Below are 24,577 nucleotides of genomic sequence, written 5' to 3'. Positions count from 1 at the left end.
TCATCGGTCCATTCTTCTTCGAAAATGCGGCTGGTAAGGCAATAACAGTTAATGGTGCTCGCTATCGCGACATGATAATCCAGTTTTTTGTGCCTAAATTGCAAGATATGGATGTGGACGACATGTGGTTTCAACAAGACGGTGCCACATGCCATACAGCCCGAGAAACAATTCAATTACTGCATGAGTCATCATTTCCTGGTTGTGTAATTTCCCGTTTTGGTGATTAGAATTGGCCCGCCCAGATCATGTGACTTAACGCCGCTCGACGTTTTTCTTTGGGATTTTTTGAAGTCTAAGGCTTATGCCAACAAGCCCACGACCACCCATGCCTTGAAGGAGGAAATTGAGCTCTGTATCAACAAAATTCAGCCACATTTATGCAAAACGGTCATGGAAAATTTCGACAAAAGAGTGCGTATGTGCCATCAAAGCCGTGGAGGCCATTTACCCAATATGCTATTCCATGCATAACCCTATACTGTATACTTTATGAATCAATAAGAAATTACAATTTTTAATTAAAAACCTGTATTTTCTATCAAAATTACTTCTTTCATGAATTTTGGGACACCCTGTATATATATATATATATATTGGTTAGCATATCCGCTCTCCAGCCAAAAGGCTGCGGGTTCGAATCCTGACGTTAGCATGGATGTTTGTCTGTGGAAATAATAGTGGTGGTGGTGGTCGGAGGTAGATGCCATTGGTGTAGATGATGAAGGTAGTTGCAGTTGGTGGAGTAGTGGAGATGGAGAGTTGTAGAGTAGGTACCCTCCCTTAATGAGTCTTTGGCCTCCCTGGAGGTGTTATGTAAAAAAAAAAATATATATAAAAATAAGCTAACGTCTTTTTATTCCTGTAGACGGAGAGTAGGCGAGGCCATTTAGCCCTATCTAACTTGTATTATGTAATGATAATAATAATATATAACAACACTACTTACTCTGAGCTCTTAATTAAAACTCTCTTTTTTAGAGCAAATTCTGCAGATTTGCTGTGAGAGTACTGAACTACACAGCAAGTTTCACCTATAGAAATAAAAACAATGTTCTATATTTAGATCTGATGTAACATGCATACCATTAACAAAAAAAAAAGGATTATCCATTTGTTAAAGATGACAAAGATAATTTTTATTAATCATCAAAGGCATATCTTACTTTTGTATTGATTTGTCTCATAAACTGGAGCATTTATTATGGAAAAAACATGAACAACAAGACATGCAAATTAAAAATTAAGAATATTGGCAACTTCATATTTACACTAGTTACCAAATCAGTAAATCATAATAATTATTACAATCATTGTACAATTCAACATGCAATATGAACAGTGAATTTTCTGCCAAAACTGTGTCTCTAATCACTATGTCTTTGACCTTTAACATATTAACAGACATTTGAATACTAGCAAGCAGCAATAACAATTTCATGGTATGACAATTAATGATTTATGCTGTCTCATAATAATGGTAAGGCCAGCATATGGAAAGAGGTTTAACTTCTGACAAACTCTCATGTGAGGTGATTAAACCTATAGATGGTACCTCCTCAGTTCAAACAGATAGAAAAATAATGATCTTTGATGAATTATATAGAAAAGCAAACTGTGTGCTCCATATTACAATTTAAGAGTCAAAATCTAAATGATGATAATAAATAGATGCTCACGTAGCCTGTTAGAAATGGAAAAAACAAAGGGATTCTAAATAGTCTTTTCCTTATCTTTCAGCAGTGCTCTGTTATTAGGTATCCAGCTGTATAAAAAAAACAAACAAGGATGGTTGGAAACCTGAATCCATTACTAACAGCCCATGAAGATACATGATCGACTGTTTGTTGAAGATGTCTTTCAACTACCCCATGTTGCAGGAGTGACAATAAATTGTGACATTTTCAACATAAAAAGCATTGCCTACTGTGGGAGGAAGCTGTTCAGTGACTGAATTAACTTTGATAGCAAAGAGTGTCACACATAAGACAGAGCTTTAAGGAACACCCTTGATGATGTGGCCAAAAGAATGTGTGTTTCCCACTTGGACATGGAGGATTCAGTGGACAGAAAATTTTTAATGAAAAATAAATAAATAAAATACCAAAAAATCCTTTTGTGGGTGGGAGCTATATAAAAAAAAATACATAACTAAAAATAAAATAAAATAAGCACTGTTTCCATGTCAAAGAAGACTGAAACCAGAATACTCTCATTTCAGGAAAGCATCTCTTATAAATGCTTCTAAACTGGTACAATCAACATTGTACCAAATGGTTCAATGTTGACTGGTGTTACGAAAACCACATTGTGTGCTGGAAAGAGGTTTGTTGCTTTCTACCAGAGAAGATTTGAATTTACCATTTTTAACAAGATCTTACAAAGACAGCTATTTCAGAGCAATGGATGATAATTGTTGGCCTGAGTTGGACCATTGGTCAGAGCAACAGAAATGATAATTATTTGCTTGTGTTGAAGGTCTTTTAAATATAGCATATCTCCAGGCTGTGTTATAAGCGTTTTCCATGCCGAAGAACACTGAAACAACACATTCTTGTTTCAGGACAGCATCTCTTATACATGATTCTAAATGGACCAAATGGTCCAAGGTTGATTGGCATCTATGAAAGCCACACTCTGTGTTGGAAAGAAGTTTGTTGGTTTCTAAGTACCAGAGAAGCCTTGTTTACCATTTTTTCAAGACCTTACAAAGAAAGCTATTTCAGAACAATGGGATGATAACTGTTGGCCTGGGTTGGACCGTTGCATGGCTTTGTGATAGCAATGACAACCGACTTATGCAAAGAATCCAGAAACTCTTCCTCTGAATGGATTCTATTGTATAGTAAAAGAAAGAAGCTCGATAGAAGGTGATGGAAAATATTTTATCATCTCATAATGGAACTACTGTGCTATGGTGAGAAAGTAAAAGAGCTCTTTTAGTTCCTCCTGTCTAACCCACTGGTAGAAAAACTTAGCTGCTGTTTCTTTTCTTGCTCTTTTGATATTAAAAAAATCAGGAAGACATGAAGCTGTTGCTGAGATTCTGGAAAAGTTTTCTCCCAAAATGTCTATAATAGTTTTGGGACCAGAAACAATACATCCATTATGTACCAAAGTGGGCAAACTGTGTGTTCTGTTATCTTTCATTTTCCAGATTTTAACCCATACAATTTTTGCACTGGTTATTTGATTAATCAATGATGTAAATCTACATGAAAGTGTAGATCCATGATCTACACTTTCCGGGAGGCTGAGGGTTTACTTTTGTCACGTTTATATTTATCAATTGATTTTGGGAGATACAAGACAACCAGTGTCCATCTCGTCTTCTAGAAAAGTATTATTCAATGCATCATCTGTTGTGTCAAGCTCATTTGGTAAGTTTAATTAAATTTCAGTGGTTATCAAAGCATCTATTATTTTTTTTTTTTTTTTTTTTTTTTTTTGTGGTGTCTGGTGATGTATCTTTAAGTGATATCTTTGCCATAATATATTTTTTAAAAAATGGTTCTCATCGAATTGAACAATTTTTTGGAGTTATTTCTGGAATGAGACAGTAGGCCATGCAACTGATACGCTCAACAGAGAAACACTCATGATCATAAAGCTCAGATTTAGGGAAATTATCAGAATCAGATGTGGAATAGACATGCCAGTTTGGGTTGCAGTTGACATTTTGTTAACTGCCACCTTTTCAGCATAAGAAGATCTAAGGAGAGAGGTGTGATAGCTAACTAGCTTCTTGCATCCTGATATGATATATTTTGTTCTGTTTTAATCTTTTGTATTTCTTTTGCATCTTTCAATTTCTGAGATGCATGGGAGTAAATTGGATGAACTCTCTGACAGTTGAAACATTTAGCTTTCTTTGCAAAGCAATATTTTTTATCACACTCTTTTATACCATACCCCTATGCATGTCCGAAATGGAAAAATGAAAAAGAAAAACTGGTGCATTTATACTGGTATCATGACTTTTGTTTCTTACTTGTTATTAAATGATGTATCCACAGTATATGAATACTTGGCTGGAACCTTGTTAAGGCCCTTGAAACATCTGAGGATGAAGAATTCATACTCAAGAGATTTTTTTTTGTTTGGTGACAGAGGTCCCCACCACAGAGCCACACATGGAAACTGACTGACAGGCATGCAATGACTGCTCTTGAAAATGGGATGCCAGAGCTACTCTGGATGCTATACCAGCGCCACAGCAAACCTTGAGGTCCACTTCCTGGACCATGGGGGCCAGGAGACTTACTGCAATGCATGGCAAACAAGTCAGTAGGCCATTGTATCCCAGTAATGGGGTTCTGGAAGAAAGGATAATAAAAAAGACTCAGGAGAAGTAGAGCAAGGAAAAAGAAGAAGAATGAACAGAGCCAGTACAATCCCAGGGAGGTATTTCTACCACAAACAAGTGCTCCACAGGGAGGAGGGAGAGGACGAGGGGTATTGTAAGGAGATTCGATGATAAGAGGTGTATTTTGAACCTCTTATCAGCTATATACATTAAGGAATATAGTGAAGTTGTTGGTTTGCAGAAGGAAGAAATGAAAAAAAATGGATTGTTTTGGCAGGCAGAAATGATTTGAAAAGTGAAAATTATGCAATGAGAAAAGATATCAAAAAGGTTGCTGACAGAATCAAAAAAGAATGGTGAGAAAGTAAAGATTGTGAGTGTTCTACCTTGGTATGACAGGACTGAGTGGTGTTAAAGCCATATGGAGTGAATTTTATGGATGAAATAACTTCTACATTCCTGATTTTGCATTCAACTGATTCAACTTTCAACATTCTGCATTCAACTGATTTTGAAGTTAGACATTTGGAGATAGTGAGTGGTTGGAAGTGCAAAATCAGGGAAATTAGAAGTACTGAGAGGGGAAGAGAGGGGGAGAATCAAGTGTGAGTTCAGCCACCCTTGGGACAAATCTGTGTGTATGTATATGTACAGAAATGATTATATAATGCTGAATACAGTTTTACAGGTTTCAAATCTGAATTGGTTGGTAATAACATTATGCAAGGGTAACTGTAAATCCAAGGGAAAGTTGAAATGCACACACATGAATAGTGGAAGTATCAGGAGTAATGGAGAGGAGTTCTGGCATTAGTCAGCTCAACTTGGCCAAAAATTATTGGCATCAATGAGATTTGGTTGACAGAAAATGACATAGTTACAGATATAGAATGTAAGATATATTGTATTATGAGGAAGAATAGAGGGAAAGAGACAAGAGGAGGGGTATTGCTGATGATAGCTTAATAACTTGAACCAACAAGATTTTAGGTTTGAGGGAGATGGTTCATTTGAGGCTGTCTAGTGTAAGATAGAGGCCAATAGGAGACTGTATATTGTTGGTGGGTACTATAGGCCAGGTGGCTCACAGAAAGATGTAGATATTATGCATTGGCAGATTAGCACAATGAATAAACAAAGAAGGAAAAATTGCACTACTGCATAAGTGAGTATCCAAGTCAGTAGTGTCAAACTACAGGCAAGTTTGTATATCAAGTATAATGATGAAGGTGTCAGAGACAGACAAACCTGGATTAATGAGAATAGAAATCTTTCAAAAGAGCAATATGGATATGTTAAAAGTAGGTCAGGCTTTAGTAACTTGGTTACATTGTTTAATATGATGACTGACAGAGAAGGTACTTATACAGTGAATCATCTGAATTTTACTAAAGCATATGATTGAGTATTACATGACAAACTATTGTTGAAATTAAGCAGTATGGTGATGGATAATCATTTGGTAGCTTGGTTACAGGGCTGACTGAGAGGGACTAGCGAGTTATGTATGTAGGAGCAGGGTTCTGAAAAGGAAAGTGACAAGTGAGGTACCATAGGGCTCTCTTCTGGGAACAATGGTGTCTAACTTATATATTTACGAATGATATATTTCACAGTACAAAAAAAAAGATATTCAATATTGTTTGCTGATGATGCTAAGTTAGGAAGAGCAATGTCAGGAAGTTCTGCTGTTTTGTTGCTGTTACAAGAGGATTTGATTAGGTTGGTGCTTTGCACTGAAGAAAGGGAAGTTGTTTTACTGCTGCTAAGTGTAAAGTTATGTACTTTGACCATAGAAGATGAAATGAGGTTTACCATATTGGAGGAACTTTGCTTCAAGAAGGTTGAGAGAGTGTATCCTGTTTTCCCAATGTAGAGTAAATTACAGGAAAACTGGATTTTGTAAACCTCTGGGTGGGCAAGGTAGAAAAGGGGATCTTTAGAGCAGCTGCATACACGTTTTAATTTTGTCAGTGGTTTGAATGTTGCCTTAATATTGTATTTATGCAGTGTTCTGTCCAATTTTTCCTGAATGTACAGCATGGCTATGCAATTTTTGTAATCTTTTTTTTTTTTAATCTTTGGTAGCATTATTGTGAAGGATCCTATAAACTGTTTTTCTGTTGTACCTTTATAATATCTGTAAGATATTATACAGGTTTTTCTTATTGCTTATAATTTCATACTTATACTTCAGAGTCTCTTAATCAGAACAAAAAAGGGCTCTGTGTTTGAGATTGCTAATGATCCTTAGTTTTTGTGTTGGATGGTGGTATGAGTCTTTGTGTTGGCCTGTGTGTGTAGGCTTACAGAGGATAGTGAAGGAAAGACAACCTGAGGGAAAATGTGTGTCAAGTGTATCTAGAAATGGAAGAGTGTCACTATTTTCAACCTCAATGATAAATTGGATGCATTTATGTTGTTTGTTCAGTTGGTTTAAGAATGTATTTAGTTTGGTGATCAAGAAACTAAATGGTGAATATATTGTCAACATATCAGAGCCAAACTTTGGGCTTTAGACTTGTTGAATTTAGAGCAAGCTGCTCAGTCTTACATATAAAAGTTAACTGGGAGGGGGGGGGGGGGGGCAGTGTGATCTCATGGCTGTACCTTCTTTTCTGTAGTAGAAATTATTTTGCCACACAAATATCTGGAGTGAAGAATGTGGTCAAAGAAGGTGTGATATCAGATGGAAATTTGTTCTGTAGGAGAAGACTCATGCCACTGATCAAGAAATTCATGAAACTTATATCAAAACTGGTTAATAAATCTTCATTATTAATTTTAATATTCTTAATTTTGTTTGTAAAGTGTTATGTATTTTGTATAAGAGGAGAAGAAATGATATACCAAATCCTTGAGTGCTGCAACTAGTTTGGCTAAGTGATAACAATACCCAAAATCAAAAAAAAATTACACTCAAATTAGTTACACCAAAAACACACAAAACAAATGTACCACTGTCACTTAGCCAAGAAACTAAAATGACACTTAAGAAGTTGGTAGATCATTTCAACATAGCAACCCTGAAAACACAAAAAAATCCTGGTCAATGAACAGAACCACAAGATAGCAGGACTGTAGAGAAGTTAACAAAAAGCAACCGATGTAGTTCCACTGTTTATTATTACTTTTTAATATTTTTATCTTTATTTTATTTTATTAATATATATATTTTTTTAAATTTAAATTTTACTCTTTTCTCTCTTCCTTTACCTCACCAAAGGTCAGGTTAGCACAGTTAGCAAAGCAGCTATACAATAGTTTACTTATGTCTATTGTGATGTAGCCTGTGTTTTAGTTCACATATACGTATTCCCGATAATGATCCTTATATAGAGGTCAAAACATTGAGGGTTATTTTATCTTAGTTTTAATTAAAGTAACTCTGTAGCATGTGTGTTTTGTAGCCATAATTTCTACATAATATCTGCACTAGATGTTTCATTTCCATGCAAAAATAAAAATATTATTGTAACTTTTTATTTTGGGGCGTAACTGATAAAGCCATAAGTTTAATCAGCTAGGATAGAAGTAACCATAAACAAAAAATGGATAAAAATGCATAAGCTAAAGGGAACAATAGCCTTTTATCAAAACAGACTTCTGGATATAAAATAAATGGAATTCTGAAATAAATAAATTCTTATATATAATTTTTCAGTGATGCATAAGAATAATAAACAGCAAAGTGAGTCATGATTTTTGAACATAGGCAAGACTGCATGTCCAGTCATTGTACACATTCTATCAGTCATATTTGTTATGACGTTATTATTTATTATTTATACTGATATAATATCAGTTATTTAATTCTATTCTTTTATCAGAGAATTTATAGTGTTATTCCTTTTTTTAAAAAAAAGACTGGAAGGAGAAAACCATTCGGAGTTGTATATGAGGGGAGCAGTATCAAGGAAGCAGAAGGCTACAAGTGGGGTCCCACAGGGATATGTACTATTTAGCCTTTATATCAATTACAATGCCAATGGATTGAAGGGGGATATTCAGTTGTTTGCAGATGATGTGAAGTTGAGAAGGGTTTTTAATAATAATGCAGTTATGATAGCCCTTCAAGAGGATTTGAATAAACTGGACAAATGGGCAAATGAATGGGGGTTTCAGTTTAATACAGCAAAATGTAAAGTCTTGAGGTTTGGGATAAATCGATGGGAGGTTGCATACTCTGTTGGAGGAAGTGGGAGAGGCAAGGGATCTTGGGATAATAATGGATAGAAACCTGAAGTTCAGGAGACATATTGCAAAGGTGGTGAAGATAACCCAGAGGCTGCTGCAATACTGAGAAGAGGGGTTGTGGTTACATTGTATAAAGCCCCGATCAAGAATATTTACTGTAAGATTCTGTAACACTGAACTGTGTGAACCATTTTTAATTATTCGGAAGAATGTAAAATTGACAGCTGGATGTCTGATGCCTAATGTTTTATGTTTGTTATGAGCATTTGAACTAAGTTGATTTGCATTATCTTGTTTTCAAAGTTATACTTAATGTACATGTTATATAACCCTGCATTAAACGTTTTGTTTTCTTGATTTCAATTTGGTGTTTGCCTGATTCTCTTCGTTGCACCGCTCATAAAAAAATATTGGACCTTGCAGAAGCCTTAAATGATAATATTAACCTCGGCCTGTATAAAAGTAAGATTGCAAAAGTTAGTTGATGATTGATTCCTCTGTATTATATAGACTAATCTGAATATAGGGCGGCGCAGTATAATATAAATTTCCTTATATTCAGATCAGTATCAACCGGCATCTAAATTTTTTTTTTTTTTACATGGAGGGTGGTTGAACCGTGAAATGCATTGCCTGAGGTGGGAAGAGCACAGATGATGAATGAGTTCAAGGAGTGGTATGATAGCTTTGTGTTGTCCAGGATGGGTCTCCCACAGCGAGTATTGTGATTCCATGGAGGTCCTGAATAATAATAATAATATGTTTTTTTAAAAAGAAATATATATTGATCTTTTAATTGACCATGATTTATAAACATCTAATGCCAACAAGTTTTGCCGATGGGGCTGTCTGGCTTCTTCAGAGCTTATAACGGTAAGAGAAAAAAACCAAAGTGGCTAGTACAGAGAAAATAGAGTAACACTATTGTATAAATTAAAAATTAAAACAGAACGTGTAACATTACATGCATGGAGCGTGTTGTGTTAGTCACTGTTATGAGAGCACGTTCTGCAGTTTTGAGTGAAATTAAATTCTGGCAGACTGAGTGATCTTATTAAGGTTTTCCATATGTCAGCTATTATCATTCCCTGGTTTCTGTTAAGATTTTCTCCAGAAGGGAGGACTGCAATGGCTTCCTTGAAATTTCTACATATAGGAGATGTTGTTATTAACATCTCCTATATTTTCTTTTTTTTTTTTTTTTTGGATTTTGAGGCTTCTCAACGTCTGTCCTATATAGTTTAGACCATAAGCACATGGGATGTTGTACACTCCAGCGTGTTTGTAAAATATGATTAATGTCTTTTGACAATCTTAAAATGCGATGGACAGTCTTGACTGGTTTGAACGCAACTCTGATGTTAAAGGTTTTAAAAGATTTGCAAGAATTATATTTTTTGATGAAAGAGTTAATTTTGATTAAAAAGTCCAAAAGAGTTGTTTTTGTGTTCCTCCAAATTACTGACATCTCAAAAAATAGACCCAAAACCTTCAGTGTGGTGGAGGTATGTAGACAATGTCTTCATAATTTGGAGGGTCACAAAAACAGTTTTTTGGACTTTTTAACTTAAATTAATTTTTTTCATCAAAAAATGCAATTCACTTTGGAACTGGAAAAATATAATCAACTACCATTTTTTGGATACCGTAATCAAGAAACTAACAGATGGAGAAATCAAATTAACATTATACTGCAAACAATAACACACTAGACACTGTCTTCACTTCAAATCAACTCGCCATATTTCCCAGAAGCTAAGCATAATACATACGCTCAAAAATAGAGCCAAGAACATCATCTCAGAAGAAAAATAACTCTATGATGAACTTACTCATATATCAGAGACATTAATTTAACATTACAAGCATGGAGCGTGTTGTGTTAGTCACTGTTATGAGAGCACGTTCTGTAGTTTTGAATTTAATTTTCCAAAACAACAGAGTGTGCTCTCATAACAGTAACTAACAAAACATGCTCCATGCGTGTAATGTTAGGCATTCTGTTTTAATTTTTAATTTATACGAAAGTGTTACTCCATTTTCTCTGTACTAGCCACTTTGAGTTTTATTCTCTTACCATTATAAGCCATGCAGAAGCCAGACAGCTCCGTCGACAAAACTTGTTGGCATTAGACGTTTATAAACTATGGTCAATTAAAGGTAATATACATTTCAATTTAATTATATGTTTCAATGACTAAATATAATCTGAACAATATTTTTTTTTTTTTTGTAAAGAAATAGTTGCTGGGGCTCATTCTTTTCTGGCAAGAAAAATGAAAGGTTTTATAAAGGATATGAAATAAAATAAATGGGTGTTTAAGGGTCAAAGCTGTATAACTGAGAGGAGACCTCCACATAGCCTTTAGAGGAATGCGGAGAATCGAACAGGGCATCTGACCTAATGTCCAGTACTCACATTCTCGTGGTGCACCCTGTTGGGTATCTACTTGGATACTGAATGAATGAGGATGGGCTGGCAATCTGGGATTTAGCCGACCAAATTGTATTCTTATTGGTTAAACCAAAATAAAAAATGGTGGTACAACATGTACAACCGGGCGACGCCCCAGCCAGCATTTCATGCTGGCTGGGGCGTCGCCCGGTTAAACAAGGCCCCTGTTGTTTTCACCAAGGAACCCGGGCGAACAGCGAAAAGTCAGTTACTGGAACAAATCTGAAAACAAACCCCAACTCAACATCACCAGAGTTAAAGATCGGTACTATCAATATAAGAAGCCTGAATGGCAAAGAAATTGAGCTAGCTGAGGAATTAGATAAGTACCAGATCGACATAATAGGGGTGACTGAAACAAAAAAGACAAAAACTGGCGAGATCTTTCTGAGCAATAAATACAAAATGTTATATTCAGGCAATCACAATCAAGGAAAAGAAGGACTAGCCATAGTATTCAACATAAAATACGAGGCTAATCTTCTTGAATAGCAGTCAGTCTCAAGTAGAGTAATGTGGGCGAATATGCGAATGGGGAACTGGACAATCAGACTTATTTGTCCCACAGAAGGTTCTACTAAGGTAGAAGTGGAGGAATTTTTTTAGGCTTTAGAAAATGCAACTAACACAATGAAAAAGGAAAATTTGGTCCTTGTTGGGGATCTAAACAGCAGAGTAGGAAATGATTGTGAGACATACAAAAATATTTTGGGAAAATTTGGAGAAAAGAGCAAAGCTAATAATAATGGCAAATATCTGTTGGATTTCTGCTCAGGACATGGACTGTTTATTACTAACACCATGTTCCAACATAAAAATGTGCACAAATTCACATGGAGAGAAGAGGCAAGGAATAAGAAAAGTCTCATTGACTATGTTATTGTTCATAGTGATGTTTTCTCCCTGGTGCAGGACACCAGAGTGTACAGAGGATTTGAAATTGGAAGCGATCACTATTTAGTCTTGAGGCAGGATAAAATTGAATTTCATATTGAAAGGATAACATATAAGAAAGTTTTAAAGCGAATAAAAGTTGAGCAGCTCTCAGATGTGAACTGTACACTAAAATACACAAAGATTATTGAAGAAAAAATGAAAGAGTTTGAGAACAGGAATCAAACCTTGGAGATTCAGTGGCAAGCCTTGAAGAAAGCCCTGATTCATTCAGCTAGAGAGGCATGTGGTGAAGTTGTCTACAAGGTTAAAGAGGCAGTGAAGGAAAAGAAGAAAGCATATCAAAAGTTCCTGGCAAATAAGTCAGCTTGTGCTCTTATAGAATACAGAGACAAATGTAAAAAAGCTAAACACTGTGTAAAACTAGCTAAACAAAAGTCAAGGGAGGACTTTGGCAAGAATATAGAAAATAAATATCAAGAAGGTGGCAAAATATTCTGGAGGTTGTTGAAGAAGCTTAAGAATGGAAGAAAGAGTGTTGTAAAAGGAGTTAGAGATGATAAAGGTGACATGAAAAAGGGAGAAAAAGATATCCTTGAAGTATGGAGTAATTACTTTGAAAAACTGCTAAATGAAACAAGCAGTGAATGATAGCACAGTGGTAAAAAACACTAACCAAGCATGCAGTCAGGAATGCATATCCATACTTGAAGTAGAAAAAGCCATCAAAGGCTTGAAATATGGAAAGGCATCAGGAGTAGATGATATTCGACCAGAAATGCTGAAGTATGGTGGTATAAGAGACTTACAGTGGCTGCACTGCATAGTTCAGAAAGCCTGAACAGAGGGACGAATTCCCAATGATTGGAGTAGAGCTCTCATAGTACCCATATATAAAAAGGGAAATAAAACTGAATATCAGAATTACAGAGGTATTTCCCTACTGAGTGTTCCTGGCAAGATCTATGCAAGTATACTTGAGAAAAGGTTGAGAAGAATTGTGGAAGAAAAGCTTGGTGAAGAACAAGCTGGATTCAGGCCAAATAGAGGTTGTCAGGAACAGATCTTCACTTTACGACAAATAGTTGAGAAAGAATGGGAATATAACAGAGATCTGTATTTAAGTTTTGTCGATTTGGAAAAGGCATATGACAAGGTGCCAAGAGAGAAGCTATTCAATACCCTACGGTTATATGGTGTCAATGGGGCTTTATATCAAGCAATACTTAGTCTTTATTTGAGTGGTAAGGTAGCAGTTAGAAATGAAGGAAGTACAGGTAGATGGTTTAATGTTAAATCTGGTGTGAGACAAGGATGTACATTATCCCCTCTGTTATTCATTATCTATATGGATCACATTAAGAAGGAAAGTGGTATTAAACATGATATCAAAATTGGAGATGTTAATGTCAGCTCTTTGCTTTATGCGGATGATGTTATATTTCTAAATAAATCCGCTACAAGTCTGCAAGATTCTCTGACTAAATTGAATAACTGTTGTAATAGACATGGTATGAAGGTCAGCATTAAAAAGACAAAGACAATGAAAATAGACAGAATCATTGAAAATGTCAACTGTGTTGTGAATGGAGAACCTGTGGAACAAGTAAAACATTTCAGCTACTTAGACACGATTTTTAGTGAAGATGGTAAATTAAATATAGAAATAGACAATAGAATCAGCAAAGCTGGTATGGTGGGAAGTCAATTGAATAAATTCATATGGAATAAGAGAGAAATTAGTCAGAATACTAAATTAGCTGTATACAAGACAGTGTTCAAACCAGTTTTAACTTATGGATCTGAGAGCTGGGTCAGAAGTAAAACATTTGACCAAAGACTAGAGACTGCAGATATGAGAGTCCTGAGAAAGATTAGAGGCATGAACTGATGGCATCAATGGCAATATTATATTAAAAATGAGGATATTAGGAAAGAACTTGACATTGTCAGCATCCAGGAATGCGTTAGCAGAGCTAATCTCAGGTGGTATGGTCACTTAAACAGAATGGGCGAAGAAAGATTAGCAAAACAAGTGTTCTCTGCCAGGTTGGCAGCAAAATGACCCAGAGGAAGACCAAGATATAGGTGGATTGATACGGTACAAAAAAGTGCCTTAGATGATAGAAATATAAGATCTGATGATGTTGGAGTCTTGAAAAGTAACAGACTGATTTGGAGGAAAATTGTAGATAGGAATTTAGTAATGCTGTAATTTTTTTCATATAGTACTATCATATCCTGTACACACTTTGAGGGTACACGGCAGGAATTTGATGATGATGAAATAAAAAAAGTATTTATATATATGGTTACTTCATAGTGTGATAATATTTTCTTTCTTAAAGATAGTAGCTGTTGTTGTCTACTTTTGCCAAAATAGAAAGCTTCATTGTTTGCTCATTTCCTAGAAATCTTCATGCCCACTTTCTTTTCCACTCCAAGAGCTCTTTCAATTCATTTACATAGTGCACATCCAAGCGGAATCCTTTTAACTCACTAAGCTACTAATGCAATGCCAAGGAACAGGCTTGGAGGTAGCAAATTCCAGCAAAACTATATCTCAATCCCAACAATAAAAAACACCTCTGTTTTTTCTGCTTCTCTTTTTTTAACTGCATATATTTTTGAATTTAAAGATGACATATGCCCTAACAATACTTCTGCATGCAAGTCTCTTATTGTGATAAGTTAGCAAGTTATACTTCGTGCAGAATATTTTTATCAGCATTATAGCAACTTGGCTAATCAATAATGTCAGTCATTCGTTGCTATTGGATGCTGATACCATCATGACACAAAAACAGTATTTGACACAGCCTTCTCATTTAAGTCTTCACTCATTTTCTCACTTGTTTCTAATTTCTTAACTGTAGAAGGGGGAGAAAGAAACTAGTAATTTATTTTTTCTCTGAATGTGAGATAAAACCTCAAAGAATGATTTCCTAAACACATTCGCAAGGGAAAGAGACAAATCGACTCATTTTTTACTTGACCTTCATACAGAACATGAGAATTTGTTGAGTGCTTTCTGTTTGCATATCCCATATATGTTGGTAGTTTAGTACTAGATGAAAACTGACATTACATAGTTAAATACATCTCTCCCTAGAAGTATTATACTACACAGAGGAAAGCAAGAGCAAGTAAATTTTTATTGTATCATTAAAAACAGTCACAATCAGTATATACCATATTTAATGAAAAATACAGTAATGAGAGTATTTAATGTAATTAGAAACAATGGGAATGAACTCCATACTCCCATAGTTGCAAAAAACAAAGTAAACATTTTATTGTCGAAGTAAAATATACCTACTAGAGGCGCAATTCACGTGACATGTATCCTGACATGAGCATGTTAATATATAAACATGAAAGCAATTTAAAATTCTAAAAATAGTTATGGCAAATGTCTTAACAAATAGGCATAATAAAAAATGCAAATTTCATTACACAACTAAGATTATTTGAATACTATATGTAAATGTGTACAAAAATTACTGAAGATCACAAATGTATTGCATCCATATTCCACATGTCAATGTTTAATAGAAGTGCTGGTATGTGCCATTGCATACCATCCCAAAAAAGCACTGTACACACACTAGGTAAATGTGCTCACTCCCTAACAGTGAAGAAGAAATCACCAAAGAACTCAAACTTCTTCCAACCTTTCAGAAAAATGGTTATTATCCTAACTGTTCCTAAGCTGTTCTTTAATTGACCTGCTCACCATACTGAAGATAGTAATGATGTAAAAGGCTTCATATCTCTACAGGATATCAGCTCCATTTCACCAAAATTAGTTAAAATTCTCAAATACACTTAAACTAGCATACGACAGTCTGACTATCGTGGAGTTTACCGGCTTTGGTGTAACTGCAGTGTATCCAATTTTGGCCAGATAGAGAAATCCAATGAGTTGCATATGGAAGAACATATGAGAGACATGATGTATAGCAGGGCTAGAGCTAGTGCACTTTCTAATCAGGTTCTTAATTCTGCTCAAACTAATGATGAAGATTCTGTCACTCAACACGTGATCTGGGATAAATCAGAAAACATTTTCAGATGCTACAATGAGCTGGAGAGAAGAATTGTGAGTCATCAGAAATTGTCCTCAATCCAGTCCATCATAATACTGACCTATGCCATAACCTATCTGATAGTCACTCTTTAGCTATCCAGCTTTGGCATACACAAGATCATGCCTGCATGAATATGTCAAACAATACCATGGCATCCAGAATGCCTTCAAATGTTTATAATACATTTGCAAGTATCAATTTATCAATATGTTGCAAGATCAATTTATAGCTGTTCTTATCTTGTAATGTATATTTTTGCATTTCTATTTCCATGTTTTCACTCAAATAATCAATAGTATTTTTCTATTTTGGTATCTCATGGCTTCTGGTCATTAAACTTATTTCATTTTATATATATTATTATGCTCCTAAGACCCTGTGGAGTTAGACTCATCATATGAGGATAGTCTGAAAAGTTCTCGGCCTAACAATGAAAAAAAACGAATTTATAATTTCAAAATTATTTTTATTTTTCAATATAATCTCCCTTAAGACTAATACATTTATTCCAGTGATGCTACAGCACCATTATCCCTTCCCTGTAGTGGTTCTCAGTAAGATCTGCAAAATACTCCTCTACAGCTGAAATCACCTCTTGATTTGAAGAAAAACGCTGACCAGCGAGAAAGATATTTTTAGTTTCGGGAAGAGACAGAAGTCAGAGAGAGCCAAATCTGGGGAATAGGGTGGATGTTCCAACAATTCATAGATTGTTGGAACATCTATGTCTTAATCCCTTAATTTTCCCATTGCCAAAACGCCTTTGTGGGCGTTTTGGCAATGGGAAATTTAATGAAAGATGATTTTTTTCTTCTGCAAACCGGGTCTTTTCTCACGAATTTTTTCGTCTAGTCTGGTTAAAAGATCAGAATAATATTCCCCAGTTATTGTTTTATCCTTTTCAAGACAATTAATAAACAAAATGCCTTTAGCATCCCAAAAACACCGATTTCATGCCATTTCCTGCTGATGGAACGGACTTTGTCTTCTTTAGCGCTGAACAACCGGCTTCTGTCCACTGTTATGACTGCTGTTTGGATTCTGGTGTGTAATGGTGAATCCAATTCTCCTCCATAGTAATAAATCAACACACAAAATCAGTTTTATTCTTGTTAAAATGCTCCAAGCACTGTTCAGAGATTTTCATGCAAGTGCGTTTTTGATCTGCTGTGAGCACCCATCTTGCACAAAGCTTTTTCATTTGCAATTCTTCATACAAAATATATCCTACACGTTCTTTTGAAATACCTATAGTCTCAGCAATTTCACGCACTTTGACTCACTGCTAATCCAATACCATATCATGCACTTGATCAATGATTTCTGGTGTTGTTACACTTTTTGGACATCCTTCGCATAGATCATCTTTGAGGCTGGTACGGCCACATTTAAACTCGGCAGCCCATTTCGTAATTGTTGAAAATGAAGGAGAAGAGTGCCCATAAATGTTTATGAACTTCGAATGAATTTCATTTGCCGTTAAACCTTCTTTTACAAAGAATTTTATAACCACACAATATTAAATTTTATCCATTTCAAGGGATACAGACAACGCTTTTGCTTCAGACAGCTATATAAAACAAACTACTTAATAGAATGCCTTGCAATTTCACATGAATGCTTATGACAGATGCCAACTTAGAAAAAAAAAATCTTGCCAAAAGTGTTGCCATCTATGTTCGAGGTTGAGAACTTTTCAGACCACTCCTCGTTCACGCGCACCTACATACATACACACATATAAAACTTTCCTGAAGAATAAACTTATCTGAGAAACAAAACTTCATTCCTCAGAATGCAAACACTTATTAACTTACATTTTTCAAAGACATGTGCAAAATAATTCTTTAATTCAATATACTCATCAGGTGGCTTATCAGATGATGTATTAATCAATCCAACTTCTGCAATTATGTGAGATTCATGAATTCTCTCTTGACCTGCAAGTGCTTGAGAAAGCCTATAATATCCCTAAAGCAATATGAAAGGAAATTTACTTTAGAGTTACATATAAAAAAAGATGTCCTAAAAAAGTATATGATCAGCAAAATTCTCTATAATTTCCTTAGTAAGACATGAATTAATTTTATGAATTAATAGAAGAATAAACAATGCTTTTATCAGACATATTTAATAATGTATACATGGTATGGTGATAATAATTTCACACCAAATAACCATATAGCGATATAGAATTTAGTGGGCAACTTTCACAACACTTTGAAAATGCAACTGCAGTTCTTTACAACAAACTATGAGAGAACAACTAGTGCTGAAAGACAAGTGGGGGGACAACATGCATATTATTCAATAGACATACTATTCTATTACTCATTTCTGTGAGCAGTTATTACTATGCTTAAACTTATAGAAAATATCTCGCCAAATAGCATAATTAAGAAAAAAAAAGGTCATGCTAAATAGAAAGCATTTAGTTTACTTTGATATAAGTTACTGAGGCAAAGAAAATGACTTTCCTATAGTTGGGTTTATAATTCCCTGTTGCAAGGAACCATAAAATGATATATCACAGGCATGAAATACAATGCGGACGTAGTCATCTCTCCTTAAGGTTGGCAACATACAGATCAAGAAAATAGTTTGTCACAGGAGAAGGTTTAAAAATTGGAATCTAAATACTATAGAAGTATCAGGAACAAGAGGGTGGATCATCATTTGAAGCAGTCTGGTGTGAGCAGTGACGTTGCCAGAGCTTTTGCCACCTAGGGCAGTCCCTGAGTTTTCCACCCCTCTTAATACACACCAAAAATATTACAAAAAGTCAAAACGATGTATAGGGTAAGGTTCAAAGTGCTGCCCGGGGTGGATCCCCCCCCTCCTCCAGCTATGCCACTGGGTGTGAGATCAAAGCCAGTATGATAAAATATACAGCTGGTTGTTGCTATAGGCCTCAGGGTTCCAATGATGAAATGGAAGACATGGTACAGCAAATTAATGCAAGCGCAAGTTGAGTAATTATTATGAGGAACTTCAACTATGGAGAAATAAATTGGAAGGAGAGATCACACAGCAGGAAGGAAATGGAATTTATACACTTAATGAGAGATAATTATTTGAGCCAGAAAGTGATGGAGGGGACTCGGGATGCAAGAATATTGCACCTGATCACAGAATCAGAAGAGCTATTTGTAACCCAGGTGGACACATTGCCTCCAATTAGAGAAAGTGACCATTGTAAAACATGAGGAGTATTCTGTCAAGAAGGGGTATATGTGGAATTATAAGGCAGGTGATTATGACAAGCTTAAGAGGAAGACTGAAACTGTGCCATGGCATAAAACTTTGCAACAGAAGGATATTAGTAGTGGATGGGAGATAGTTAAGGGGAATCTAGAGGAAGCATTATTAAATTGTATACATAAGGCAAGGATAAAAAAATCAGAACTCCCTGGTGGACACAGGAAGTTAAAGAGGCAGTGAAGGAAAAGAAGAAAGCATATCAAAAGTTCCTGGCAAACAAGTCAGCTTTTACTCTTACAGAATACAGAGACAAATGTAAGAAAGCTAAACAGTGTGTAAAACTAGCTAAACAAAAGTCATGGGAGGACTTTGGCAAGAATATAGAAAATAAATAACAAGAAGGTGGCAAAATATTCTGGAGGTTGTTGAAGAAGCTTAGGAATGGAAGAAAGAGTGCTGTAAAAGGAATTAGAGACGATAAAGGTGAAATGAAAACAGGAGAAAAAGATATCCTTAAAGTATGGAGTAATTACTTTGAAAAACTGCTAAATGAAACAAGCAGTGATGACAGCACAGTGATAAAAAACACTGACCAGGCATGCAGTCAGGAATACATATCCATACTTGAAGTAGAAAAAGCCATCAAAGGCTTGAAATGTGGAAAGGCAGCAGGAGTAGATGATATTCGACCAGAAATGCTGAAGTATGGTGGTATAAAAGTCTTACAGTGGCTGCACTGCATAGTTCAGAAAGCCTGGACAGAGGGACGAATTCCCGATGATTGCAGTAGAGCTCTCATAGTACCCATATATAAAAAGGGAAATAAAACTGAATGTGAGAATTACAGAGGTATTTCCCTACTGAGTGTTCCTGGCAAGATCTATGCAAGTATACTTGAGAAACGGTTGAGAAGAATTGTGGAAGGAAAGCTTGGTGAAGAACAAGCTGGATTCAGGCCAAATAGAGGTTGTCAGGAACAGATCTTCACTTTACGACAAATAGTTGAGAAAGAATGGGAATATAACAGAGATCTGTATTTAAGTTTTGTCGATTTGGAAAAGGCATATGACAAGGTGCCAAGAGAGAAGCTATTCAATACGCTGCAGTTATATGGTGTCAATGGGACATTATATCAAGCAATACTTAGTCTTTATTTGAGTTGTGAGTCAGCAGTTAGAATTGAAGGAAGTACAGGAAGATGGTTTAATGTTAAATCTGGTGTGAGACAAGGATGTACATTATCCCCTCTGTTATTCATTATCTATATGGATCACATTATGAAGGAAAGTGGTATTAAACTTGATATCAAAATTGGACATGTTAATGTTAGCTCTTTGCTTTATGCGGATGATGTTATACTTCTAAATAAATCCGCTACAAGTCTGCAAGATTCTCTGACTAAATTGAATAGCTGTTGTAATAGATATGGTATGAAGGTCAGCATTAAAAAGACAAAGACAATGAAAATAGGCAGAATCATTGAAAATGTCAACTGTGTTGTGAATGGAGAACCTGTGGAACAAGTAAAACATTTCAGCTACTTAGGCACAATTTTTACTGAAGATGGTAAACTAAATATAGAAATAGACAACAGAATCAGCAAAGCTGGTATCGTGGGAAGTCAATTGAATAAATTCATATGGAATAAGAAAGAAATTAGTCGGAACACTAAATTAGCTGTGTACAAGACTGTGTTCAAACCAATTTTAACTTATGGATCTGAGAGCTGGGTCAGAAGTAAAACACTTGACCAAAGACTAGAGACCGCAGATATGAGAGTCCTGAGAAAGATTAGAAGCGTGAACAGATGGCATCAATGGCAATATCATATTAAAAATGAGGATATTAGGAAAGAACTTGACATTGTCAGGATCCAGGAATGCGTTAGCAGAGCTAATCTCAGATGGTATGGTCACTTAAATAGAATGGGAGATGAAAGATTAGCAAAACAAGTGTTCTCTGCCAGGTTGGCAGGAAAACGACCCAGAGGAAGACCAAGATATAGGTGGATTGATACGGTACAAAGTGCCTTAGACGATAGAAATATAAGATCTGATAATGTTGGAGTCTTGACAAGTAACAGACTGATTTGGAGGAAAATTGTAGATAGGAAGTTAGTAATTATGTAATTTTTTCATGTAGTACTGTCATATCCTGTACACCCCTTGAGGGTACATGGCAGGAATTTGATGATGATGATGATGGTAATAAAGGTTAATCGGGTTAGATGTATGAGTAATGTTATTAAGCATAATTTTACAAAAAAAGAAATGCTGTGTTGGGTATGTAAGGAGAAAGTTAACCAGCAAATTCACAAACAGCAGTACAAGGGTCAGACAAGAACAGTGACCAGTATGAAAAGGAAGGCAAAATCAGATTACAAAAAGAAACAAGCAGAGCAGGCCAAAGAATTATTTTGTAATGAGGCAAGTAAAAGAAAGAATGACTACAGAAGAATAAAGTTATTGAGTGCTAATGGTCATGAGGAGCTAGAAGCAGTTAAAACAGCTGAGTTCCTGAGTGACCACTTTGCAAGAGTATGTTATCCAAGTGAGGTTAATGCTGGAACATATGTGACTGAGACTCATGTGGGAATAGAGGTGGATGAAAGTTCTTAGGATATTGCAGAATCTCAATATAAATACAGCTGTGGGATTAGATGGGATATCAGCTCAAATACCAGTAATGCCTCTGACTAGGCTCTTTAATTTAAGTCTCAGCTCTAGTAGAGTTCCAAGGGTGTGGAAAGGCAAAATAATTCCATTCCATAACAGAGGTTCCAAGATCGCATTAGCAAATCATACACCAATCAGTATCTCAGGAGTGGTGATAAAGGTAATAGAAAATTTGGTCAAAAAGAGAATTCAAGAATGGGTGGATATGAATATGACACTCTATGAGGGGAAACAAGACTTTGTGAATGGTCAGTCGTGCCTTAGTAATTTATTAACTTTTCATAACAAAGTGACAGCTGAGTTGGATAAAGGAAATGGCTACATGATGCTTCTTCTGCATTTTGCAAAGGCATGTGACAGAATACCACAAGGAACTTGTGTTATGCAAATCATAACAATGGGGATGGATATGACACTGGTTATATGAATAAGAGGGTAACTACTGTAATGAGGCAAATAAAATTAGATATCAAAAAAAGTGGCATATGGAGAGGCAAAAGCAGGTGACTAGTGGTGTGCTACAAGGTTCAGCACTAGGACCACCACTGTTTAATTTGTACATAAATGATATAGAAGGTCTGAAAAAAAATATTCAGTTATTTGCTGATGATGCAAAATTAGTTTGAGTAACAGAGAAAGAAGGTGATGTGGAGAGTTTGCAGGATGATTTAAACAGGCTGTAAGTATGGGCAAAAGATAATGGGTATCAGTTTAATGTGGAGAAATGTAAAGTTAAACAGATTACAAGTTATTTATCAAATTGATGGAAATGTACTCCAGGAAATAGATGAAGCTAAGGATTTAGGGGTGGTGGTAGACAGAGAGTTGAAGTTTAGAGGATATATTGCTAAGGCAGTTGTAAGATTACTTGGCTACTGAAGAACACACTAACAAGTAGAGATCAGGAAATCGTTATTCCTCTTTGTAAGGCCTTGATATGTCCACGTCTGAATTTCTGTACCCAGATCTGGGCTTCTTGGCGATGAGGAAGTGGTGGAGAGAGGATTCAGAGGTAAGCAACCAAGATGGTGAATCGTCTGTGGAATGTTCCCTCTGAGGATAGGCAGAAGCTAGTTGATAGGCAAAAAAGTGAGGATATGATAGAAACATTTTAGTTAATTAAAAGATTTTATAGGATTGTTGTAGGGTATATGCTTCAGCACTTGGTAGAGGGGTACTGAACAAGACACCATCCTTGGAAGTTGAGTAAATTTGTGGTTAGTATAGGCATGAGGTCTGGATTTTTTGCTTGGAGATTTGTGAATGAATGGAATGGGTTGCCAGAGTCAGTGCTTTGTCTGTTAATGGATTCAAAGAGAGGCATGACAGATTGTGTGGAGTTTTGTCTCCCATAATGAGTTTTTAAACTTTATGGAGGTACTGGTACAATAAGAATATAATATAATAACAAATTTAATAGCAGATATAATAATAATAGTAGTAGTATCATGTGTGTATCAAGGATTTAGGCCTAGCATGGCCTGTTTCGGCCTTTGAAGTCATCGTTGAATCGTTTAAGAGGACGTCCTGGTTTTCGTTTTCCTAATGGCTTGTACTTTAAGCTTAGTTTTGGTAATCTTTCTGTTTTCATTCTTTAAACGTGTTCCATCCATTTATGTTTATATTTTTTAATTTTTTCTATTACTGGTTCTTGATTTAATTCTTCCATAATTTCTTCATTTCTTTTCTGATCAAATAGGGTATACTTTGCAGTTATTCTCATAAACTTCATTTCTGCTGTGAATCTTTGTTTGTCTTTTTGTTTTATTGTCCAGATTTCGCTTCCATACATCAAGACTGGTAGGGCTAATGTATTGTATACTTTTAGTCTGGTTTGTTATTGAACTAGGTTTGGTTTAAATATAGAGTTAATTACACCTTTTATTTTTAAATATTTTACAATTTTTAAGTTTATATCTTTTTCATTTTCATATGTGATCATACATCCTAGGTAGTTAAATGAATTTACCTGTTTTAAGATCTTGTTATCTATTACTATTTTAGTTCTTGCTGGATCTTGTCTTTAAAGGTCACAGTTTTTGATTTTTCTGTTGATATTATCATACCATAATCTTTGGATATCGCATTTAGATCTAAAATAACGATGAGTAAGTCAAGTCTAAAAAAACTTGACGAGTAAGTCAAGTTTGCGCCTGCAAGTAGTGCAAGTCTGGGCGACTCAGTACGTAGTGCAACTCGTGAAGGTGGAATAAGCTCTGATCACTATTCTTAGTATTTACCCTTAATGCAAAGCACATCTCCTTGAGGAGATGTATGATGCTATGCATTAAAGGTAAGGGGCCACTACCCAGACCAGTTTTGACGTTTATTGAAGTCTCATCAGTGGGAGCCAGGCTTAGAAATACCAAGGTTTAAGTAATACAGAGCTTATAAATATTTTACCAAAACAAGTTACCATAAGTGGTAATTAGTTTACGGAATTAACAACGCATATAAAGTATATTAATTAAAGGTAACTTTAATGAATAACTTCTATATTTCGGCAACATCACATTGCCATCTTCAGGAACATAAAGATATGGTATGTGCACTCTATGAGGAAGAAAGCAAGAAACTAATATTGTTCCTAAAGTCCTAATGGTGCCCTCTTGCGGGCTGATTTGGTAGTCTTGGCAGTTGGGCTGAAGTTCTCATAATGAAAGTCTCACAAATTTGGGGCAGTTTCATGCACCCAAATTTGTTGAGGTTAGGAACGTTTTTTAGAGCTGCTGAAGATTCTTTGAATAATCTTTCGTAT

General features: G+C 35.5%; 1 protein-coding gene across 2 annotated transcripts in view; it reads right to left on the bottom strand.

Annotated features, from left to right (window-relative positions):
* The window catches only part of LOC150094045 (uncharacterized), a 1,005,660-nt gene that overhangs the window by 788,362 nt on the left and 192,721 nt on the right, over window positions 1-24,577 (bottom strand). For both annotated transcript variants that reach the window (XM_090412663.1, XM_090412664.1), the window contains exons 10-11: window positions 17,761-17,914; window positions 950-1,034 (exon numbers count right to left, since the gene is read on the bottom strand). In XM_090412663.1, the coding sequence (XP_090268789.1) occupies window positions 950-1,034; window positions 17,761-17,914 (239 nt within the window). The remainder of the gene's footprint in view (window positions 1-949; window positions 1,035-17,760; window positions 17,915-24,577) is intronic.

The sequence above is a fragment of the Typopeltis vanoorti genome, chromosome 23 (assembly GCF_054136105.1).
Source record: "Typopeltis vanoorti isolate ZY-2024b chromosome 23, IOZ_Tvanoo_1.0, whole genome shotgun sequence".
Classification (NCBI taxonomy): Eukaryota; Metazoa; Arthropoda; class Arachnida; order Uropygi; family Thelyphonidae; genus Typopeltis; species Typopeltis vanoorti.
The sequence above is the reverse complement of the archived record's forward strand: the minus strand, read 5'-3'. Positions and strand labels throughout refer to the sequence as shown.